The sequence below is a fragment of the Coturnix japonica genome, chromosome 2, assembly GCF_001577835.2.
Source record: "Coturnix japonica isolate 7356 chromosome 2, Coturnix japonica 2.1, whole genome shotgun sequence".
In the NCBI taxonomy this organism is placed as follows: domain Eukaryota; kingdom Metazoa; phylum Chordata; class Aves; order Galliformes; family Phasianidae; genus Coturnix; species Coturnix japonica.
The window spans coordinates 60955209-60974184 of NC_029517.1; the positions used below are offsets into that span (position 1 = coordinate 60955209).

At 39.8% G+C, this 18976-nt stretch overlaps 2 protein-coding genes and 1 long non-coding RNA gene across 6 annotated transcripts in view; 2 read left to right on the forward strand and 1 right to left on the reverse strand.

Moving 5' to 3' along the window:
- Nucleotides 1-18976, reverse strand: part of LOC107309569 — a 92330-nt gene that overhangs the window by 44371 nt on the left and 28983 nt on the right. For both annotated transcript variants that reach the window (XR_001553232.2, XR_001553231.2), the window contains exons 2-3: nucleotides 16991-17104; nucleotides 14385-14500 (exon numbers count right to left, since the gene is read on the reverse strand). This is a non-coding gene — a long non-coding RNA (uncharacterized LOC107309569). The remainder of the gene's footprint in view (nucleotides 1-14384; nucleotides 14501-16990; nucleotides 17105-18976) is intronic.
- On the forward strand, nucleotides 2154-9409 carry LOC107309564 (serpin B10-like). The gene is made up of 8 exons (XM_015854477.2): nucleotides 2154-2445; nucleotides 3898-4075; nucleotides 4525-4638; nucleotides 6723-6857; nucleotides 7265-7382; nucleotides 7740-7882; nucleotides 8106-8261; nucleotides 8851-9409. Exons 2-8 carry the CDS (start codon nucleotides 3908-3910, stop codon nucleotides 9253-9255), a joined length of 1239 nt encoding a protein of 412 aa, XP_015709963.1. The 5' UTR covers nucleotides 2154-2445; nucleotides 3898-3907; the 3' UTR covers nucleotides 9256-9409.
- On the forward strand, nucleotides 12607-18703 carry LOC107309562 (heterochromatin-associated protein MENT). 3 transcript variants are annotated; one of them, XM_032442480.1, is made up of 8 exons: nucleotides 12607-12682; nucleotides 13854-14030; nucleotides 14404-14487; nucleotides 14877-15014; nucleotides 15849-15966; nucleotides 16337-16479; nucleotides 17305-17472; nucleotides 17802-18703. In XM_032442480.1, exons 2-8 carry the CDS (start codon nucleotides 13863-13865, stop codon nucleotides 18213-18215), a joined length of 1233 nt encoding a protein of 410 aa, XP_032298371.1. In that variant the 5' UTR covers nucleotides 12607-12682; nucleotides 13854-13862; the 3' UTR covers nucleotides 18216-18703. The 3 variants fall into 3 exon arrangements, with proteins under 3 accessions (XP_032298371.1, XP_015709959.1, XP_015709958.2); XM_015854473.2 differs by having other exon boundaries at nucleotides 12630-13306; XM_015854472.2 differs by lacking the exon at nucleotides 12607-12682 and having other exon boundaries at nucleotides 13320-14030.

An 18976-nucleotide genomic window follows, 5' to 3' on the forward strand; every position in this document is an offset into this window, starting at 1 on the left:
ACACCTTAGGTTTGCATTCAATCAGATTTTCAAGAATTACAAAGGGACGGTAGTTAAAAAACATACGTACATGAAAAGCAGCCATGGCAAGTTGCATCTTAAAATACTGCGTGAAAGCAGAAGCTACCAGATCTTTCTCTCAAAACCTTCCAATACTATTTGATCACTTTATAAATGATCTACGCAGACTACAAGTATTTAACCTACTCCTGATCCCAGGTACCAATGACCCAAAAAGCATACTGTGTAGGAAAGTTGCATTGACTTGTGCTAAGCTGCATGGAAACTAAAGGAAAAAGAAATGTGCTTACATAGCTGAGATCTGGTCAGGGTGTCTGATGTGCTGCCAATATTTGTCCTGCCAAAATGGAAGCATGAATGACCACAGTGAATGAGCCACAGGCTTACTTCCCACAGGAAGGATACTACCAATATAAACGTAAGCCTTTGAGCATGTTGGAGTGTTGACTTAGTATAGAGTGGGAGTGAGGGAACCACTGCTCCTGAGTCAGCCTCAGCACCTCCCACTGAACTCTGTATTTTCTAGCATTGGTAATTTCACAGGATGCTGGAAAATGATATCAAGTCATCACACTGATTTACTGTATATCTTCCTTTTAGATGAATATAATTTTAGTTACCTTGTATGTATTTTTTTCAGTAATAACCAGCCATGCTATTTAAAAGGCATTTTTAAAAGGCAACTTTAAGACCTTGTGCAAAAAAAATCCTCTCATTCATTCAAATCCCACATTTCTGCATATGTGGAACACGTCATTGACTTCTTATAACAGAGCAAGCACTATGACTAATTAGCAAATTAAATTCATCCCTGCTTTAAAAACAGAAAATCCAAGTAACTGCTCCGAGGGATGAAGTTTATTTAGTGTGTCTCTCATTTGTTCTACAACACAGTCAAATTTGCAGAGATGACTCAAATTATTTAAAGCTTTGGAAATCATTTAAGGCCAATGTAAACAGATTACAACTTTCCCAGGCAATGGAAGCAATTAATTCTGCAGTGAACACCTCTCCTACACTACTTTGCTCTCTGGAAAACTTAACAGATACATCTAATTACAACCCACACTGAAACATGCTGTTTTTGTGTAGCTATGATTTCAAAACAGCCGGGGGGCAGGAAAGAACCATCCTATGAAAGCTATGTGGCTGCTCACCTATAGGAAAGCGACTTTAGCAAAGCTCTGAGTTCCCAGATTACATTGATGCAGAACGTTCACCACTGGCAAGGTGCCCTTTGTGTGAGCAACCTCTCCTGCCATAGAAAACACTTGGCAGATAAACCCATAGCTCAGTCCTTAGCACGAGAGACTCTGTGGCAGCCACTCCCCTACAAAGCAAGGCCACATGTATATTCAAAGACCTCAGAGCAGAAGAAAGGTTTCAGAAAACAGTTTGTGCTGAGGGTGAGACCTTGGGGGTGAATCTTTCTCAATATTGAGGAGGAATCCCTCAAAGACAAGCAGCTCTTATCTAGGCATTCAAGGTGATATTTTCAACAGAGCAGGGAGATAAAGAATGAAATTCTTTAGGATTTTTCAGTCAGAGGTGAGAGCTGAGATGGACAGGATAATGGAGGTAAGGACAGTGTGACTGTGAGGAGAATTAATGATGGAAACACTTCAGTAGCCAAGGCAAGAAGAAAGTGTTCATCAGAATATCAATTTCTGGGGAAAGTAAAGAATACATCTCTGAAGTGCTACGTAGGGCAAACAGCTGCTTTCAACTTAGAACAGGGAAACAGAGGCAGCATTACAAGAAAAAAAGAAGTCTAATCTGAAACCCACATCAGCTTCTAGTGTCATTGCAGTGATAAGAAAAGTCAAGTGTCTGATGAGTGTTTCTCGACCTTCATTATCTCACAGTAAAAACATTTCCCCGGTTATACAGTTTTAGAATCCCCCCAGATTAACAAAATTCATTTTACTAAAATAGGAACCCACCAGAAATGACTAACTTATTATCAGTAGGAAACGGACAATAGAAAAACTCACAAATATGATGTCACCGTCTTTTCTCTGTCTGTTCCTTGGAAATTGTTTCTATGAGGGGAATCATAAGTAGGTCATGCCACTGCATTTTTTTTACCCTCCACATTGCAAAAGGAATGTTGTTTCAAGCAGTGATGGTTCAAGTTGTTACTAGCCTGTTGCCACAAAAACGTTTATAGAAATATTTCTGCAGTCAGTTTTGTAAGGTTCTTGTATGGTATCACTCTCACCGTCACTTCACATCCTACTCTGAGATGATTCAGTTCTTCCATAGGGATGTGGCCTTCGGGGCAAAATAAATTGCAGAGTCATGAGTCATAAGAACCTTTGAAGAACAGGTTGGGCAAACTATAAATTCAGCCTACCCATCATCTGTACTGCAGAAACCTTGGACAGACCCAGAGCAGCAGCCTTCCTCCCTGCACAAAACAAGGTACTGTAATTGTTTCTAGAGATTATTTATTTCGTGTACTCTTGGATGATGTTGATCTGTTGACAAATGCATAGAAAAAAGGCAGAAGGAATCTGAATAGAAAACAACAAATACTTGAGGAAGAATTTTACTAAGGTGGCACAAGCCAGGTCTAGAATGGGCAAGTCTCAGAAATATGCAGAAAGACCTATTTATTCTACATAGTTCTCACTTGCAAACATATCTGTTATAGCAGAGTAAGAACCACTGTGTTTGGTTAAGTTAGATCATTTGTTCCTGTGCTCTTCAGTTTTTGTGTACATCAAGACACAGTCAGTACATCTTTATTCTATGGCCATTATGAATCAACCAGAATAGCTCCTACTACATACCTAGGGGTCTCAGCTTCAACTGCAATGCAAAGAACAAAGAGCAGCACCTGTGTTCTACTGAATAAGGAAATCTCGTCTTGCAGAACTGGGAAGCTATGATCTCAGCTAGCACCATAAGAGAGTTTCAGGAAATTTATGGAAGTTAAAGATGGAATTCAGGATACTCAGCACAGAGTAGCTAGAGAGCTGCTTGTCCAGTGCTTCAGTATTTTCTTGTATCCGGAAGGAATGGAGTATATGTTCACTACAGTTATGAGCACCAAAAGGCTCTTGCACCAGTAGTCACAAGAAACAACCTTTCAGCATCTTCTAGCCCATGCACCAATGAGTAACATTATCATGTGTCACTCTAAGATGCTGTAAAAGACAGTGCAATAAGTGTCCTGATGAACAAATACAAAATGGAATAGGATGATGCTTTTTCTATATCATTCGAGTTTGGTGAGTGTCATTGGTGCAATGGGATACACTACACTTAATAAAAATTCTTAGTAGCTAATCCTCATCATTTTTCATAGAGATGTCTCTCTTCTTTCCATCTGTAAGTTCTTTACCATATCATTATATTGCTTACATAGAACTCACCATATGGTTATAAATTGCGTGATTTTCTTTTTAGTACAACACTGTAACCATCCTGTTTCGATTAATTTTCATTTGTTCCTCCTGACTGTTCCTTGCACATTCATATATATCCAGCTTTCCAAGTGAACTTCTGCTGAACTAAGGAGAGTTCACTCATACACTACAAACAACGCGCATAGTTGGCAGAAATGAACACTGTACCAGTACTGACAGGTCCGAATGTTTTCATTCAGTTTCCTGAGGTCAGAGGAGAGCTGAAGAAAATACTTGGCACAGTCTACATTTTGCCTCTGGACATACACTGCCAGTGAGTTTCAGTGATTCAAAGGATCACTGTGCTGCACTGGCAATCTTCCACAGTCAATAAGTGTTGAAAATATTTCTAGAAAGCCTACAAATCATAAAATAAACTTTAAATACTGAAAGGAAGCCTGCAGACATATAGAAAACACAATTAATTCTGAGCTAATAACATCTTTTGTCCCTTTCTGTGCAGGTTCAGAACAATGGAAGCTTTAAATAAAGCAAACACAAGCTTTGCTCTCGACTTTTTCAAACATGAGTGTCAGGAAGATGACAAAAAGAACATTTTGTTCTCCCCTTTCAGTATTTCATCTGCCCTGGCTACTGTGTATTTGGGAGCCAAAGGCAACACTGCAGATCAGATGGCAAAGGTAAGTCTGAGAAGAGTTGATCTACTGGAGTAACATTCTCTATGAAAGAAATTTACCATGATGCATCAAAATAAAACCACATGCAGGTCAAAAGATATAGTCTACAGTAGCTTCTGCAAACAGAAGCCCTCACCAAATGGGAGCAGTCGCACTGGTGATACTGCCTCCTTTTGAATCTCACTGGAAGAAATATGGACTCTTGACCCCAAAGCTCAATAACTTGAGCACTCACCAGTGAGAGGGAGACTTGGATTCTCCATCTGCCTTGCTCCCAAAAATTATCATTTTTTGTCTCATCTCTTTGGAAATGGTCCTATGGAGAAAGACCATCTACTATATCTCTAGTAAGTTTTGTGCTCTTCATCACCAGTCCCATGACATCACTGAAAGTTTTTACTGAAGCAGCACATTTTCTATCATTGTATTTACTACTGCAATTTCCACTATAGGTACTCTACTTCAACGAAGCTGAAGGAGCCAGAAACGTCACCACAACCATAAGAATGCAAGTCTATTCCAGAACAGATGAGCGTCTATCGAATCGCCGTGCCTGTTTCCAGAAGGTATATCACCAAGTCTAATGATCATAGAATCAGAGAATCATAGAATGGCCTGGGTTGAAAAAGACCATCATGTTCATCTAGTTTTAACCCCCCTGCTATGTGCAGGGTTGCCAACCACCAGACCAGGCTGCCCAGAGCCACATCCAGCCTCTAGGGATGGGGCATCCACAACCTCCTTGGGCAACCTGTTCCAGTGCTATGGTGATGGTAACACCTTCCCATGCTTTTATTTCTCTCTGTGTTTGCCTTCCCCAAATGCAGTGTACAAAGCTAATTGGTACAGCATCCTGTGATACCTTCACCTTATGCAATATTTAAGACGTGCTTCCCACTTTTAGGTAAAATTGCAAAATTTAACCTCAAATTTGCAAAATTTGAAATGTAATGATGGGGCTATTCTCTACCAATGGATCTCCATCTTTTCCCTACAGCTTTGAGATTTTGTTCTCTCCTTTTTTCTTTTTCCTTTCCTTCTTTCTTCCTTTTCTTTCTCTTTCTCTCTCTCTTTCTTTCTTTCTCTCTTTCTCTCTTTCTTTTTCTTTCTTACTTATTCTTTCTTTCTCTCTATCTTTCTTTCTTTTTTTCTTTCTTTCTTTCTTTCTCTCTCTCTCTCTCTCTCTCTTTCTTTCTTTCTTTCTTTCTTTCTTTCTTTCTTTCTTTCTTTCTTTCTTTCTTTCTTTCTTTCTTTCTTTCTGTGTTTCTTTTGTTTCTTCATTTTTTTCCTTTCTTTTCTTTTTAACTATTACTGTTTGATAGCTGGTTATTTAGCAACATGTTCTTTAAACAGGCACAGTCCCTATCTCAGAACAAATCGAAACAGCAAAACTACTCTCCCATACATCTGACTGCAGTATCAACTCAACAACAAAACAAAAACAAGAGAAGTAATTTCACAGGCTACCTGTGCTTGGTACATTTTAGAAATTAGTTTCTATTTCATTTGAAAGTTCAGTGGAATAAATCTGCATGCTGGAATTTCCTAAGGTAGATCTTGCATTGAGTAAAGCAGTTTTTCCTCACTGACAATGCAGCCTCTGTGGTAAAAATATTCCTCTTCCTACTCTTTCCCATCATTCTTTTTTTTTTCTTTCTGTGAGTAAATCATTTCCCTGAAGTCTATCCACAAAACCCTCGTGGCAGCAAGTTCTGATAAATGGGAACTTGGGTCTACATTCCACAGCCACAGTGGGAAGACTAATTTTGGGGACTACATCAACAACCCATTTACACTGCATGAACAGGAGATGGATTGTTTTTCATGAGTAATGCTTGTCTAAACTGTAAGAATTATGGAGCGCTTTAGGCAGGGAAAAGAAACTGTTCTAATAGCTTAGAAATTTAGATGGCTGTTCATGCCTCTGATACTCTTGTAATAACAAGATGAATACAACACAGGTCCTATTTTTTAGTTCAATAATTCACAGCTTCATTTCCTCAAGCTGGTTTAACAGTTTGAGTCCACATTCATTTAATCCTATTACTTACAGAATTTACAGAAATTACTGCAACAAAAAGCATTTGCAAAATATTAATATTTAGAAGTAGGTTAAAAAAGTTAGGGGCAAACTTACCACATAATTAACTATCATAAATCTCATCAGGAGTCACACAGCCAAGTCTCCACGTATAGTTTAGCAATTACATTCAGTCTCTCTGGAGGTACTTTCACAGAATCACAGAATTATCAAGGTTGGAAAAGACCTAGAAGATTATCTAGTCCAACCATTACCAATACTTCCAGGCTAAATCATATTCCTCAGCACCACATCCAAGCGTTTCTTGAACACTCCCATGGTCGGTTTGCAACCTACATTTAGAATCCCTTAAAAATTCTACACATCCAAGCTCTTACTACTTGCATACCATGGCTCTTAAAGAGTTTGTAGCATACCTGAAACTTTTAGTAATTTCATGTCATTCTTTTAATATCTGTCTGAGTCAGTACACATCTTGCACCGCAGTACAGCCAACACCACCTGAGTAGCAATACTTTACATAGAGCTGCACGTGGAAAGAATTTAAAATTTCAAACTGTTTTACAGAGAGAAAAAAAAATGTATAACCTTTATTTCCTTGTCTCCAAGACAGAAATAGGCAAATCAGGCAATATCCATGCTGGGTTTAAAGCACTCAACTTGGAAATCAACCAACCCACTAAAAATTACCTGCTTAGAAGTGTCAACCAGTTATATGGAGAGAAGTCACTGCCTTTCAGTAAGGTAGGTAGGCCATTTATTCATGCTATAATGTGCGCATACGGTGTACTGTATGATCTATCTATAACAACAAACAATAATAATTTATATACTTTCAAATATTTTTATCACATCTGCCAATTGTGTGATTATCTTTAACATACATATTTCCTGTGAGGTTCTTCTCGAGAACTGAGATATTATGATTTTACTTTTGTAGGATGTAGATTTAATTTGTGTGATTCACAATTGTGGCAAAAACATCTAATTTACGTATTTCCAAATTTAAAAAGTACTGTGTTCTTCTGATGAAATGCTGTGCTTGTAGCCTACATGATTTTTATGCATACTCTCCATTTGGCTATAGTTATTTATTGGCATTCACACTGGCAGGCAACAAACGTAAGACAGATGTCTCTCTTGAACTGCAGGAATACTTACAGTCAGCCAAGAAATACTACAATGCAGAACCACAATCAGTTGACTTTGTGGGAGCAGCAAATGAAATCAGAAAAGACATCAATTCCAGGGTTGAACACCAGACTGAAGGTAAGCTCAAGCATTTCCACTTCTGGTTCTGAAGGAAGCAAATTTAGACTTGAACAAATTCTCTGTGCCAAGGCAGGTAAACAATTTAACTCAGAAAGGGAAATCAGAAGAGTTTTGCTGAAGTAATCATCTGCTGGCAAGCCCTTTCTAAAATTATCTTTCTCCATTTGAAAGGGAGAGGAATTCGATTTCCTCTATAAATCAAGGCTGTCACGTATTTGTGAATAATCTCAAGCTAAAAGCACGCCAAATCAGCACTCTAATTTTCCCTGTCTTATGACTTCAGAAACTATGCCAACATTTATCATGAAACAGTAAAGCTGCACAAATATGTCAATGTTCTTTGATTTTCTCTAGGTAAAATAAAAAGTCTGCTGCCTCCTGGGTCCATAGATTCCCTCACCAGGCTAGTCCTGGTAAATGCACTCTACTTCAAAGGAAACTGGGCAACAAAGTTTGATGTTGAAGATACCAGGCAAAGGCCTTTCAGAATAAATATGGTATGTTAACATATTGCCTCATATACCAGACTGTAAACACGTGTCATCCTTGCTGGCTAAGACAGCCTTCTTAACTTTCAAGTGCATTCCCAGAAGAGAGAGGCCCTCTGTAGATCCTACAGCTCCTCTTAAAGCCTCAAGGATGTATCTCCACCATGCTACTTCAATGTAGTCTTTACTGTTCTGAGTATAAATAGCAAGCTTTTCATTTCATTTGTTGCAGCATACAACTAAACCAGTGCCAATGATGCACCTGAGTGATAAACTTAATTGGACCTACGTAGAATCAGTCCAGACTGATGTTCTTGAGCTTCCATACGTCAACAATGAACTCAGTATGCTCATCCTGCTACCACGGGATATCACTGGCCTACAAAAGGTAAAGGGTAACTGTAAGCTCAAACTGTGAGAAATCAGAATGTTTTTATGCATATTCATGGTAAAACACTGGGTTACAATCTGGTTTCTATGAAGGCTCAAGGAAAAAACAAAGCCCAAACTTGCCCAAATGTTATGAAACTGAATCTCTTGAATGTTTTGTTTGGTTTTCATTTTAGCTCCTGGCAGGTGGCACTTCTGTGCTTCCTAATGTTGATCAGTGCTGGAAATAAGTAGCCCAAACCCAACAAAACTGGGTCTAATTCCAGCTGAAGAACAATGAGGACAGAAAGACAATTCTGTTGACTGTCTGTACTGATTCAGACAGATATTATTACATTAAAAAGAAATGCACAAACTGGACACCCTCCAGTACTTTCTGTGACGTTCAGAGCTAATATACACGTACACTGCCACCTTCTGTAAACACACTGAACCTGACTTCAGAGATTAAACTATTGTGAAATTCTCATTTACATTAGTGAGTAGGAAAAAAAAAAAAGAAGTTATTTTCACTAAATTCTAAGACATATAGAAAACAGAAATGTGATCAGCAATAATTTTGTGGTTCTCTTTTCAATTAACCACAGCTAATAAATGAACTGACTTTTGAAAAATTGTCTGCATGGACCAGTCCAGAATTAATGGAGAAAATGAAAATGGAAGTGTATCTGCCCAGGTTCACGGTAGAAGAGAAATATGACCTGAAATCTACTTTGAGCAAGATGGGGATAGAAGATGCTTTCACAGAAGGTCAAGCTGATTTCAGGGGAATGTCAGAGAATACTGACCTGTTTGTGTCCCAAGTTTTTCACCAGTGTTATGTGGAAGTCAATGAAGAAGGCACAGAGGCAGCGGCTGCCAGTTCAGCATCTCTAGCATCACGAAGCCTTGGCGCTACAGGTTTTTTTGTAGCAGATCACCCTTTTCTCTTCATTATCAGACACAACAAGACCAAGAGCACCCTTTTCTTGGGAAGGTTCTGCTCCCCCTAGAAATCAACTGTTAATAAACAAGCCCTCACAACAATGATGAACACAACGTATGCCACGAAGAATACCTTGACAGACTGTGCACTTTACCATTTTCCTGTACTATTGACAATCTCTGTTAGAAGAGAGCTCACATTAAAAATAACATGAATCCAAACCTCTGACTCATTTTCCTTTACAAAGAATCTTAGCATTGTATACTGCACTATAAAACACCAAACTGCACACTGAACAACATGGATGTGTCTTTTCAGTGCTTTCCAAACCAGAACTGCTACAATGCAGAACAAACTAGGCTTATCTAAACCACTGCTTCCCAACACATTTCCTTTTGTACATAAGAAGAAAAGAAGAAGGAAAAACTCATTCCTGCATAAAACTGTTACATCTCTTCAAAGCTAGCTGTCCCAGGCCACCTCAATCACAGCTCTGTCAGTTTTAAATCAGCTTCACAACATAGCATGGCTGATAATGAAACAAACCTACAAAATCCTCTGTGTTGCAGATACTGGTGGTTAGCTCCTTTGTGTTCAAGAGCAAACACATGTACTTTCTAATCTCTGTCCCTTGTAAATTGGCAAATACCAAACAATACAGAACCAGAGTAAAACACATACTTTGAAATGCCCTCTTTTGTCATAACCTTTACTTCATTCAATACTGTTGCAGCCCAGCACTGCACTGCTTGACTCTCCTTTTACTCTGCCACTTATTTTGCTGCTTGGAGGCAAGATCAAGTGGGAGAATCAAGTCTGTAATGTTAACTCCCAAAGTGCTGTCTGAAAGATTACACACAAATTCTTCTCTATGTATTCACTGCTTTCACAGCTCTCACTCCTGAAGAGGAGGAATTCCTAATCAATCTAAGAACACAGGTGATGCTCCTATTTCCCTGAATTCAGAACAGGAAAGAAAGGACTGGGTCTCTTAACATCACTTGCACACACTGACAGCATCTCACTAGAAACATCCCTTCCTGGGAAGGTAGGATTCCTTTTTCCTGGCAAAGAGAAGAGCGCTGACTGACAGCGAGTCCTTTCTGTATTATTCCATATGATCAACTGTGGCCAGCTCCCTTTTGGCTCTGCTTCTCAAATGGGAAGGAACATAGGGAAGGGCCAATGGCAACCAAATTAGAGGGTGAGTCTTTCATTGAGCAACAACATTTTCCCATGATAAGTAGCACAGCACTGGGTCAGTCTACCCAGAAAAAACTGAGGATTTCCCATTCTTTAAAGGGCTGTAGCTGACCTCATATGCTCCAGACATAAGCTGGACTATCAAAGTCCCTATAAACCAGCTGGCGTCTTGTTTCTGTCAACATCCATTCCACCTTACCACCCCAATTTCTCATCCGCTCCAGCACCCTTGCAGCTTGACTAGCTGCTTGACTAGCAGGAACAGTTAGCTTGCTTTCTTGTTCTCAGCATATTTCTTTGGGATTTGGAATCTCTCTAGCTTGGCCTTTCCCACCAACCAGTCATTCAGTGAACCTTTCTTCTACTCTGATTTTTTTTTATAACCCTTCTCATTGTACTAAAGTCCCCACTTGTTTAATTTCTGGCATTTCTTCATTGCCTTGCATAACACTAATTTCTATAACTTTTCAAAAGGCGTGACCCACTCTGTTTCTGTAATCATGCTTACAGCAAAATGCTTGTCACACCATACAGTTTCCTTCCCCTCCTCCTCTTTCCTTCCCTATCCCCCAGACTCTTACAGATGTTGCCACTACCTTCCCCTTCTCTTACCACCCAAAGCAGCTCCGCTGTCTTATGGGACAGTAGAGTGACAACTACTGTGCCATATTTATCCCTGCTGTACTTTTTCACTCCACCCTTTCTCAAGCTCTGCCAGTGGGGCTGTTTCAGTTCTTGCACTCCTCCATGGCATGCAAGTAACAGTACTTGCACTGAGCACTAACTCAGTATTTTGCATTGTTTCTTTGAAGTGTTTTCCAGCCATGGATGCAATGAGATTCTTTCACCAATACAAGAAGCAAGGTGTTTAGCCTTGCAACTTCAACGGCTTTGCCTCTGCCTATACTCCTAACAATCTTCACTCTGAATTTTGACTCTCAGAATCTAATTCAGTCAGTAAGCTCTTGACATCTTATGCTGATGTATCTTATTCATAGAATCACAGAATGGCTCATGTTAGAAGAAGCCTCAAAGATCATCTAGTTCCAAGCCTCCTGCCAACCACTAAATCAGGCACTAGATCAGGCTGCCCAGGGTCCCATCCAACCTGGCCTTGAACATCTCCAGGGATGGGGCATCCACAGCTTCTGTGGGCAGCCCATTCCAGCATCTCACCATTTTCTCAATGGAAACTTTCCTCTACATCTAATCTAAGTCTACCTTCTTTTGGTATAAAACCATTCCCCCTCATCCTATCACTATCTAACCATGCAAAAAGTTGATTTCCCTTCTTATTTATAAACATCTTTTAGAGACTTGAAGGCTGCTATCAAGTCTCCCCTGATCCTTCACTTCTAAAAGCCCAGCTTCCTTAGCCAATCTTCATAGAAGAGGTTGTCCAGTTCTCTAATAATCTTCATGGCCCTGCTCTGGACTTGTTCCACAAAGACTGCATCTTTCCTATGCTGGGTGCCTCATGCCTGGACACAGTACTCCAGATGGGGCCTTGTAAGGAGGGGGACAATCACCTCCCTCTCCCTACTGATCACCCTTCCCTTGATGCAGCCCAGGACACTGTTGGCCTTTCAGGCTGCAAAGAGCAGCACACTACTGGCTCATGTTAAGTTCTTCACCTGCCAGAATCCATAAGTCCTTCTCAGTAGGGCTACTCTCAATGAGTTCTTATCCTAGTATGGACACATATCTGGGATTGCCTCAACACAAGTGCATAACCTAGCACTTGGCCTTGTTGAACCTCTTTATGTTCATGTGGACCCAATCCTCAAGCCTGTCCAGGTCTCTATTAAAAAAAAGAGTCATAGCTTCACAAGGCTGGAAAATTGGATCAGGCCTACAATACCTGCTTACATTCAGAAATCAAAACCATGCATTCTGGTTCTGTAATCATTTTACAATATTGATTTTAAACAACAGGCTAGTTGTCTTCACAACACCAGAAGATCAGTGAAATGAGTAAGTGAATCGTTTTGCTGTCCTCTCAGTAGACAACTATGGTGTAACAGTTAAAATGAGATTATGATTCACTTTGTTCCTTTGAAATGCCTAAAACTAAAACATAACAAGATGAACAAGGAAGACAAAACCTTGTGAGATTTTTTTGGCATTCATTAGAGAGAAGCTCTGAGTAGGCGGGAACAGAGTTGACATAGGAGAGAAGGAAAAGGAAGTGCAAACTATACTCTATTTCTAAATTTATTCAGTGCTCTAACACACAGACACAGCACCTGACTGAGGACAAGACTCAGGTCTTCTCTCTCACGGGATCACAGGTAAACATTTAGAACAATTTAAATAACTTTTCTGATGTTTTTAAATGGTTATCTATAGCTTGTATGACAGCTTAAGTATATTAAAACATACCAGAGTTACACTGTACTCATTCTTGATTTATACTTTTCTAGATGTCACGCCTTATAGAAAATGAATATGTGAGCTAAGAAAAATAGTTGGGAGCATAATTGATCACAAGAAGGAAAATCTTGTCAGGACAGCAGCTGTAATACTAATTAAGACCTTCAGTTTGATAAAAGAGGCTCAGTTCAGGTGAAGCAAAGGCCATTTTCATTCTGCCTTGTACATGATCAGGCCAGGGACTCAGAGAAGTAGAGTAAAACAGACAGATTTATATTCTGATGCTCATTTGGTCAGGCTTGCCAAGGAGAGGAAGTCACTCTGTGGTACAGATTTGGTATAAACTGGATAATGACTGCCAGAAGAACTAAAGTGGTTTGGTAACCAAAAACTTGATAAATATCTGTGGACTTCAGAGACTGACCTGCAATTTCTGCAGTGCCATTCAATAAATATAAATCTTTCTTTACATAATAACAATAACAACAATATTTTCTAGTCTATTTTACAGAAAACAACAAGAAGAAGATACTACTGAACAGGTAAGTTAAAGTTTGGAATGCTAATAGCTCATACGCACAGGTATTTCTGGGGAAAATAAAATTGCCAGAATATAAAGAAGAGATTGTAGTTAGACTTTGTGAATAAAATGGTAACACTCTAAAAGCAAATAACTTTGCCATACATTATATTATCTGAAATGGGTGGCTAGCCAGAAAAAGCCCATAAGCACCTAAATACATTCTCAGTATCAACTCCTAGTTCTATCCAGATCCAAAATGAGATAGTGAAAAGCTCAGATGTCCCAAGTACAAAAACTACTTAAACTTCCCTGGAAGGGCAATCTATAAAAGAGGACATATCTATAATCATAGGGAAATATTAGATGGATAACAAAAACCTAAAAGAAATTGCTGCTCCCAGCAGGTGGCATGTGGCACATGTAGAAGATAAAACATACAACTAGGATATTAATTTCAAATGGCACCTATATACTGCATTGCAAATGCAACATTTCTCACTAGTATGTACTGCATACATCATTTTAGACACTCAAATACTACAATTCTGTCTGTTGTCTCTTTCCAGGCTCTAGCAATGGAACAGGTTTCAGCATCAATTGGTAGTTTTACAGTTGATCTTTTCAACAAACTGAATGAGACCAACAGGGACAAAAACATTTTCTTTTCACCTTGGAGTATATCATCTGCACTCGCCCTGACATACCTGGGTGCAAAAGGCAATACAGCAAGAGAGATGGCAGAGGTAAGTAGCTCTGTGAAGCTACGATGCTCAGCACTTGCTGTTGAGACACTCCCTTCCATTGCATAGAGAAAGACTACATTTGGGTTTGCACAAATGCATTGCTATTGCTGAGTGCAATGGCTGTGGAAAGGAGTTCAGCCTTGTAGTCCAGACTGAAGCAATGTGATAACGCTCACAGAGATGAGTAATGCAATTCCTTGTTACTGTATGGAATTTACATATACTAGAGCTCCAGTGTCCCTCTGGTTATATCAGAAGACAGCACAGTGAGTTATCACAAGGAGCCAAACAAGACAACCACTTCATCTATATTAGGTTTTAGGTCAAGCAGATTGTTCCATGCCAATTTCTTACCTTTGTAAACTGTTTGCAGGTTCTTCATTTCACTGAAGCCGCTGGAGCTGAAAGCTCTTCTGTGGCCAGACCTTCTCGGGGGAGACCAAAAAGAAGAAGAATGGTATCTATCAGACCTGAAATCCTGAGATAAGAATTTAAATGTCTGGAAATAGTCTTAAGAGTACACCATTTCTTACTTGCAACTTTTTTAATGTTTAAAGTATAAAACCCAATATACTTTACAACACATTCAATTTCAGTTCCATTCACTCATTTAGACTCAAAAGTATAGAAGCACAAGTCCTAGGATAGTCTGGAAAGTTTGCAATATGGTAAACCAGTTAGTCAAGTCATAAATGGAGACCTGTAAACTGCAGTGGTAGCAAATTTGGAAAGATAAAAAGTAAGAGAGAGGAACAGAAACCCCTTCCCCACATCTACCCCTTAACATGTTTCAAAAACTTTATGCAAAAAAATGCAACTGGTAAATGTACAGTTTCTTTTTCCAAGGACCCCGAGCATGAGCAAGCTGAGAACATCCACACTGGATTCAAAGAGCTCCTGGCAGCCTTTAACAAACCCAGAAACACCTACTCACTGAGAAGTGCCAACCGTATCTATGTGGAAAAAACCTACCCATTGCTGCCTGTAAGTTGAATGGTTTTTATTTTAAAGAGGATTAAGAAAAAATGGGGGAAAAAAAAAAAAGAAAAAGAAAAAAGTTTTGCATTGTATTCACTTGTAATTGATAGAACAGATTTGAAGCTGTCCATAAGTGCTGCAAATGATGACCCTTGGCTTCCAGTGATAAACTTCACTGGGAAATACCATTTGGGCTTCTCCCAGTAATAAGAATGCATTTGGCTGTAATGTGGGACTCCTTCTCAGGCAACACAGCTTTCACAGAATCACAGAATCGTAGGGGTTGGAAGGGATCTCCAGAGATCCTCCAGTCCAACCCCGCTGCCAAAGCAGGCTCCCTACACCACGTCACACAGGTAGGCGTCCAGGTGTGTCTTGAATATCTCCAGAGAAGGAGACTCCACCACCTCCCTGGGCAGCCTGTTCCAGTGCTCCATCACCTTCACCATAAGGAAGTTCTTGCGCACATTGATGTGGAACTTCCTCTGCTCCAGTTTCTGCCCATTATCCTAGCTTTATCACTAGGAACCTCAATACATACAATTGAAAATGAGATATTAAATTAAGCACAGCCAGGGGATGTGCACAGTCTTCCTTCCTTCTCCAAATAAAAGTGGGAATGAGAGAATAAGAGTAGGGAAATGTTTGTCCTTTGGTTATTTCCTAACCATTAACTCACTGCTCAATAGAGAGCAAAAGGCTAGATCCTGCAGTTGCCTACATGCAAAAAGTTAACAAGAAGTCCAATAGCTAACAAATAACTTTTTTGGACTATAAAAATACTGTACAATGCAGAATATTTCCTTCTTTCTTTCCTTCTTTTTGTATGCCATTTTCTAGACATATATACAGCTCAATAAGAAATACTATAAGGCAGAGCCGCACAAGGTTAACTTTAAGACAGCCCCGGAACAAACCAGAAAGGAAATCAACACCTGGGTGGAAAAACAAACGGAGAGTAAGTTGAGCTCAACCCCAACACCCTTCCTCTCCCTGCTGCTCCCTTTGGGACCCTGTTCCCACACTTGTGACTGTGGCATCCAGGTTATGCTTTCTTGCGTAGGCAGTAGATGGCTGTCTGCTTCCAGCTGCTTGCCGTGAGACTGCGGCATTTTTTCAGGCAGGAGACAATTGCTGTCAGCTAGCCAGGAAAGCTGGGCAGCAAACAGCAAACAGACTAACTGGTTTATGTCAGGGAAGTCATTCGGGTAGTAGGGCACTGAAGCTTGCACTTTTTCACTAAGGAGCTAAAATGAGTGGATAAAGAATCAAAACATTCCCTCACTGTGTTACACTGGAGTAAAGCCTGACTTTTCTGATTTCAAAAGGTAAAATAAAGGATTTGTTGAGTTCGGATGATGTAACAAACACCACCAGGCTCATCTTGGTCAATGCCATTTACTTCAAGGCAGAATGGGAAGTGCAATTTCAGGCAGGACACACATCTATGCAACCCTTCCGACTGAGCAAGGTAAGCTCCTCTGGTGTCCTCCTTACAGCAAGAAGACGGGAGACCACACCTACCGCTACCATCTTTTATTTCATCCATCCTTTAGGCATTCCTTGGTAAACAGACTCTCTGAAAAGTTGTTTACAGCAAAATGTGTCAGTGGTCAGCTCACCAACATTTATGGAACATTATGATGCTGCTCAGGCAAAGGAGAACTAGATCCATATGGAACACAGTTTGCAAAAACACTAGAGTCACTTAAAGCCTTTTTGTAAAACTGAGGTATAAGGGCTAAATTGTAAAAATCAGATATTGAGAGTCCATGCTTCCTGTAAAGGAACTACATGCCATGCTATGAACACGCAGTACCCGTGCCTCTGTGCTGCACAATCCAGCTGTGAATGCAGCCACTAAAGTACAGATGCAGCAGCACAGTTCCACTGGATGGGTGCATTGCTGAGTGAGACTAGAAGTAATGTTGCCAGAGGTGATCACAAAAGTGCTGCACAACATTTATCCTCTTACACCATACCTGTTTCACTGCTGAAGTGTTGGGTGGCTGTATGCCATAAATGCTCCATCCCCCTAGTTCTTGCAGACATTTCTGACTCTCTTCCTCGCTCCTCTGTGGGCTGATGTGCATGTTCTGGGGAAAAAAGTAAATTAGTTAGCTCAGCCCCCAGCAAAACACTTTGCGACAAGAGCCAAGATCAGCAATATTGTCCAGTCAAGCAAAGCCTTGGAAAAAGAACCTCTGTTACAAAAGCTGCTTATGAAAGTTTCCTCTTTACAAGAAATTCCTTTTTTCAAGGAATCATTTCTAACCGATAAACAAACAACTTACAGAACAAGTCCAAGCCCGTGAAAATGATGTATATGAGAAATACATTTCCAGTTCTTATCATGGAAAAAATGAACTTCAAAATGATTGAGCTTCCATATGTGAAACGTGAACTCAGTATGTTCATCCTGCTTCCTGATGACATCAGAGATGGCACTACTGGTCTTGAGCAGGTAAGAAGTTATGCTACATTCATTCCGTATCACCACTCAGTCATCAGAACAAAAAGGACAGACTGATGACCATACGGCCCTTTCTTTCTTCTGCAATTAATTTGGCAGAAGTAGCACTGAAAAACTTGTAGCACTGTGTCTCACATTTGGTTTGCAGCCTGTTCTTTGATAGAGCTATTTATATTTCATGTTTTCAGCCAAAAGTTAAATATGCCTGTTAAAAATCTGTTTAAATCATTTGATTAGAAAATATTTTAAAAAAGCAATCATAATTAATTAATTGGTTTATCCTTGCAACTATCAAGTTCTTCTTATTTCTTAAATGATAGCTGGAAAGGGAACTCACCTACGAGAAGCTGTCAGAATGGGCTGATTCGAAGAAGATGACAGAAACTCTTGTGGATCTGCACCTGCCCAAGTTCTCACTGGAGGACAAATATGACCTCCATGATACTCTGAGGAACATGGGAATGACAAGTGCCTTCACCAGCAAGGCAGATTTCAGGGGTATGACTGCTAAGAAGGATTTGTTTATTTCCAAAGTCGCTCATCAGTCTTTTGTTGCAGTTGATGAGAAAGGCACTGAGGCAGCAGCTGCTACGGCTGTAATTGTAACAGTCACAGCTACGGCTATCAACATTGCTCTGAAATTTAAGGCTGATCACCCTTTCCACTTCTTCATCAGACACAACAAATCCAAAACGATCCTGTTTTTTGGCAGATTCTGCTGCCCAGCAGAATGAATTATTCCTCTCTCCCAGAGGGATCCACCAGGGTGTGCCTCAAAGACCATCTCTCTACTGCTCCTTTATGCTAATGAAATTGCCTTTCAGAAAAGCAAATGCTTGATGTATAATTGCTAACCCCTGTTCACCTTGCATATTGTCCTTGTTTCTCTAAACTCTCAAGACTGAGGTTGATTTGCACCGGCAAAAAAAAAAAAAAAAAAGGCCAAGAAAATGACAGGGAACATGCCTTATTGCTATCTCTTAATGAAACATGATCTAAACAATTCAAACCTGCTTCTCATTTTCAATTTAATGTAATTATATCCGTTTCCTGGCTACCATCTGCACAGTTTCTTTGATAACTGTATGATTTGTTACTTATGAGTGCCTTTCAGCTAAGACTGGCCCAGTATTGTCAGAAACACCAGTAAGATTTTACTCATGCTTCACTTCATCATTTTGCCATGATCTGCAATTAAATAATAAATAAGTTTGGAACTATGTTTATGCTATGCAAGATTCTGACTCGCCTCTTTTAGAGCATCCTGTACAATGGATGGCTGACACATATTTCTACTCTTGCTGTTTCAAACCAACCGTCACATCACCACTAACGATGAAGTGCTGAGACATTCTAATAAACCAGTGTCTTCATACAGCACTGAAAACAACATTCGACATGTTATCCTAGGCATTTTCTAGACACACCAAATCAAATCAAAGCCTGTGATAACACAGTTAAGGCATTTGCCCAGTCTTGTTCAACACCCTCACCA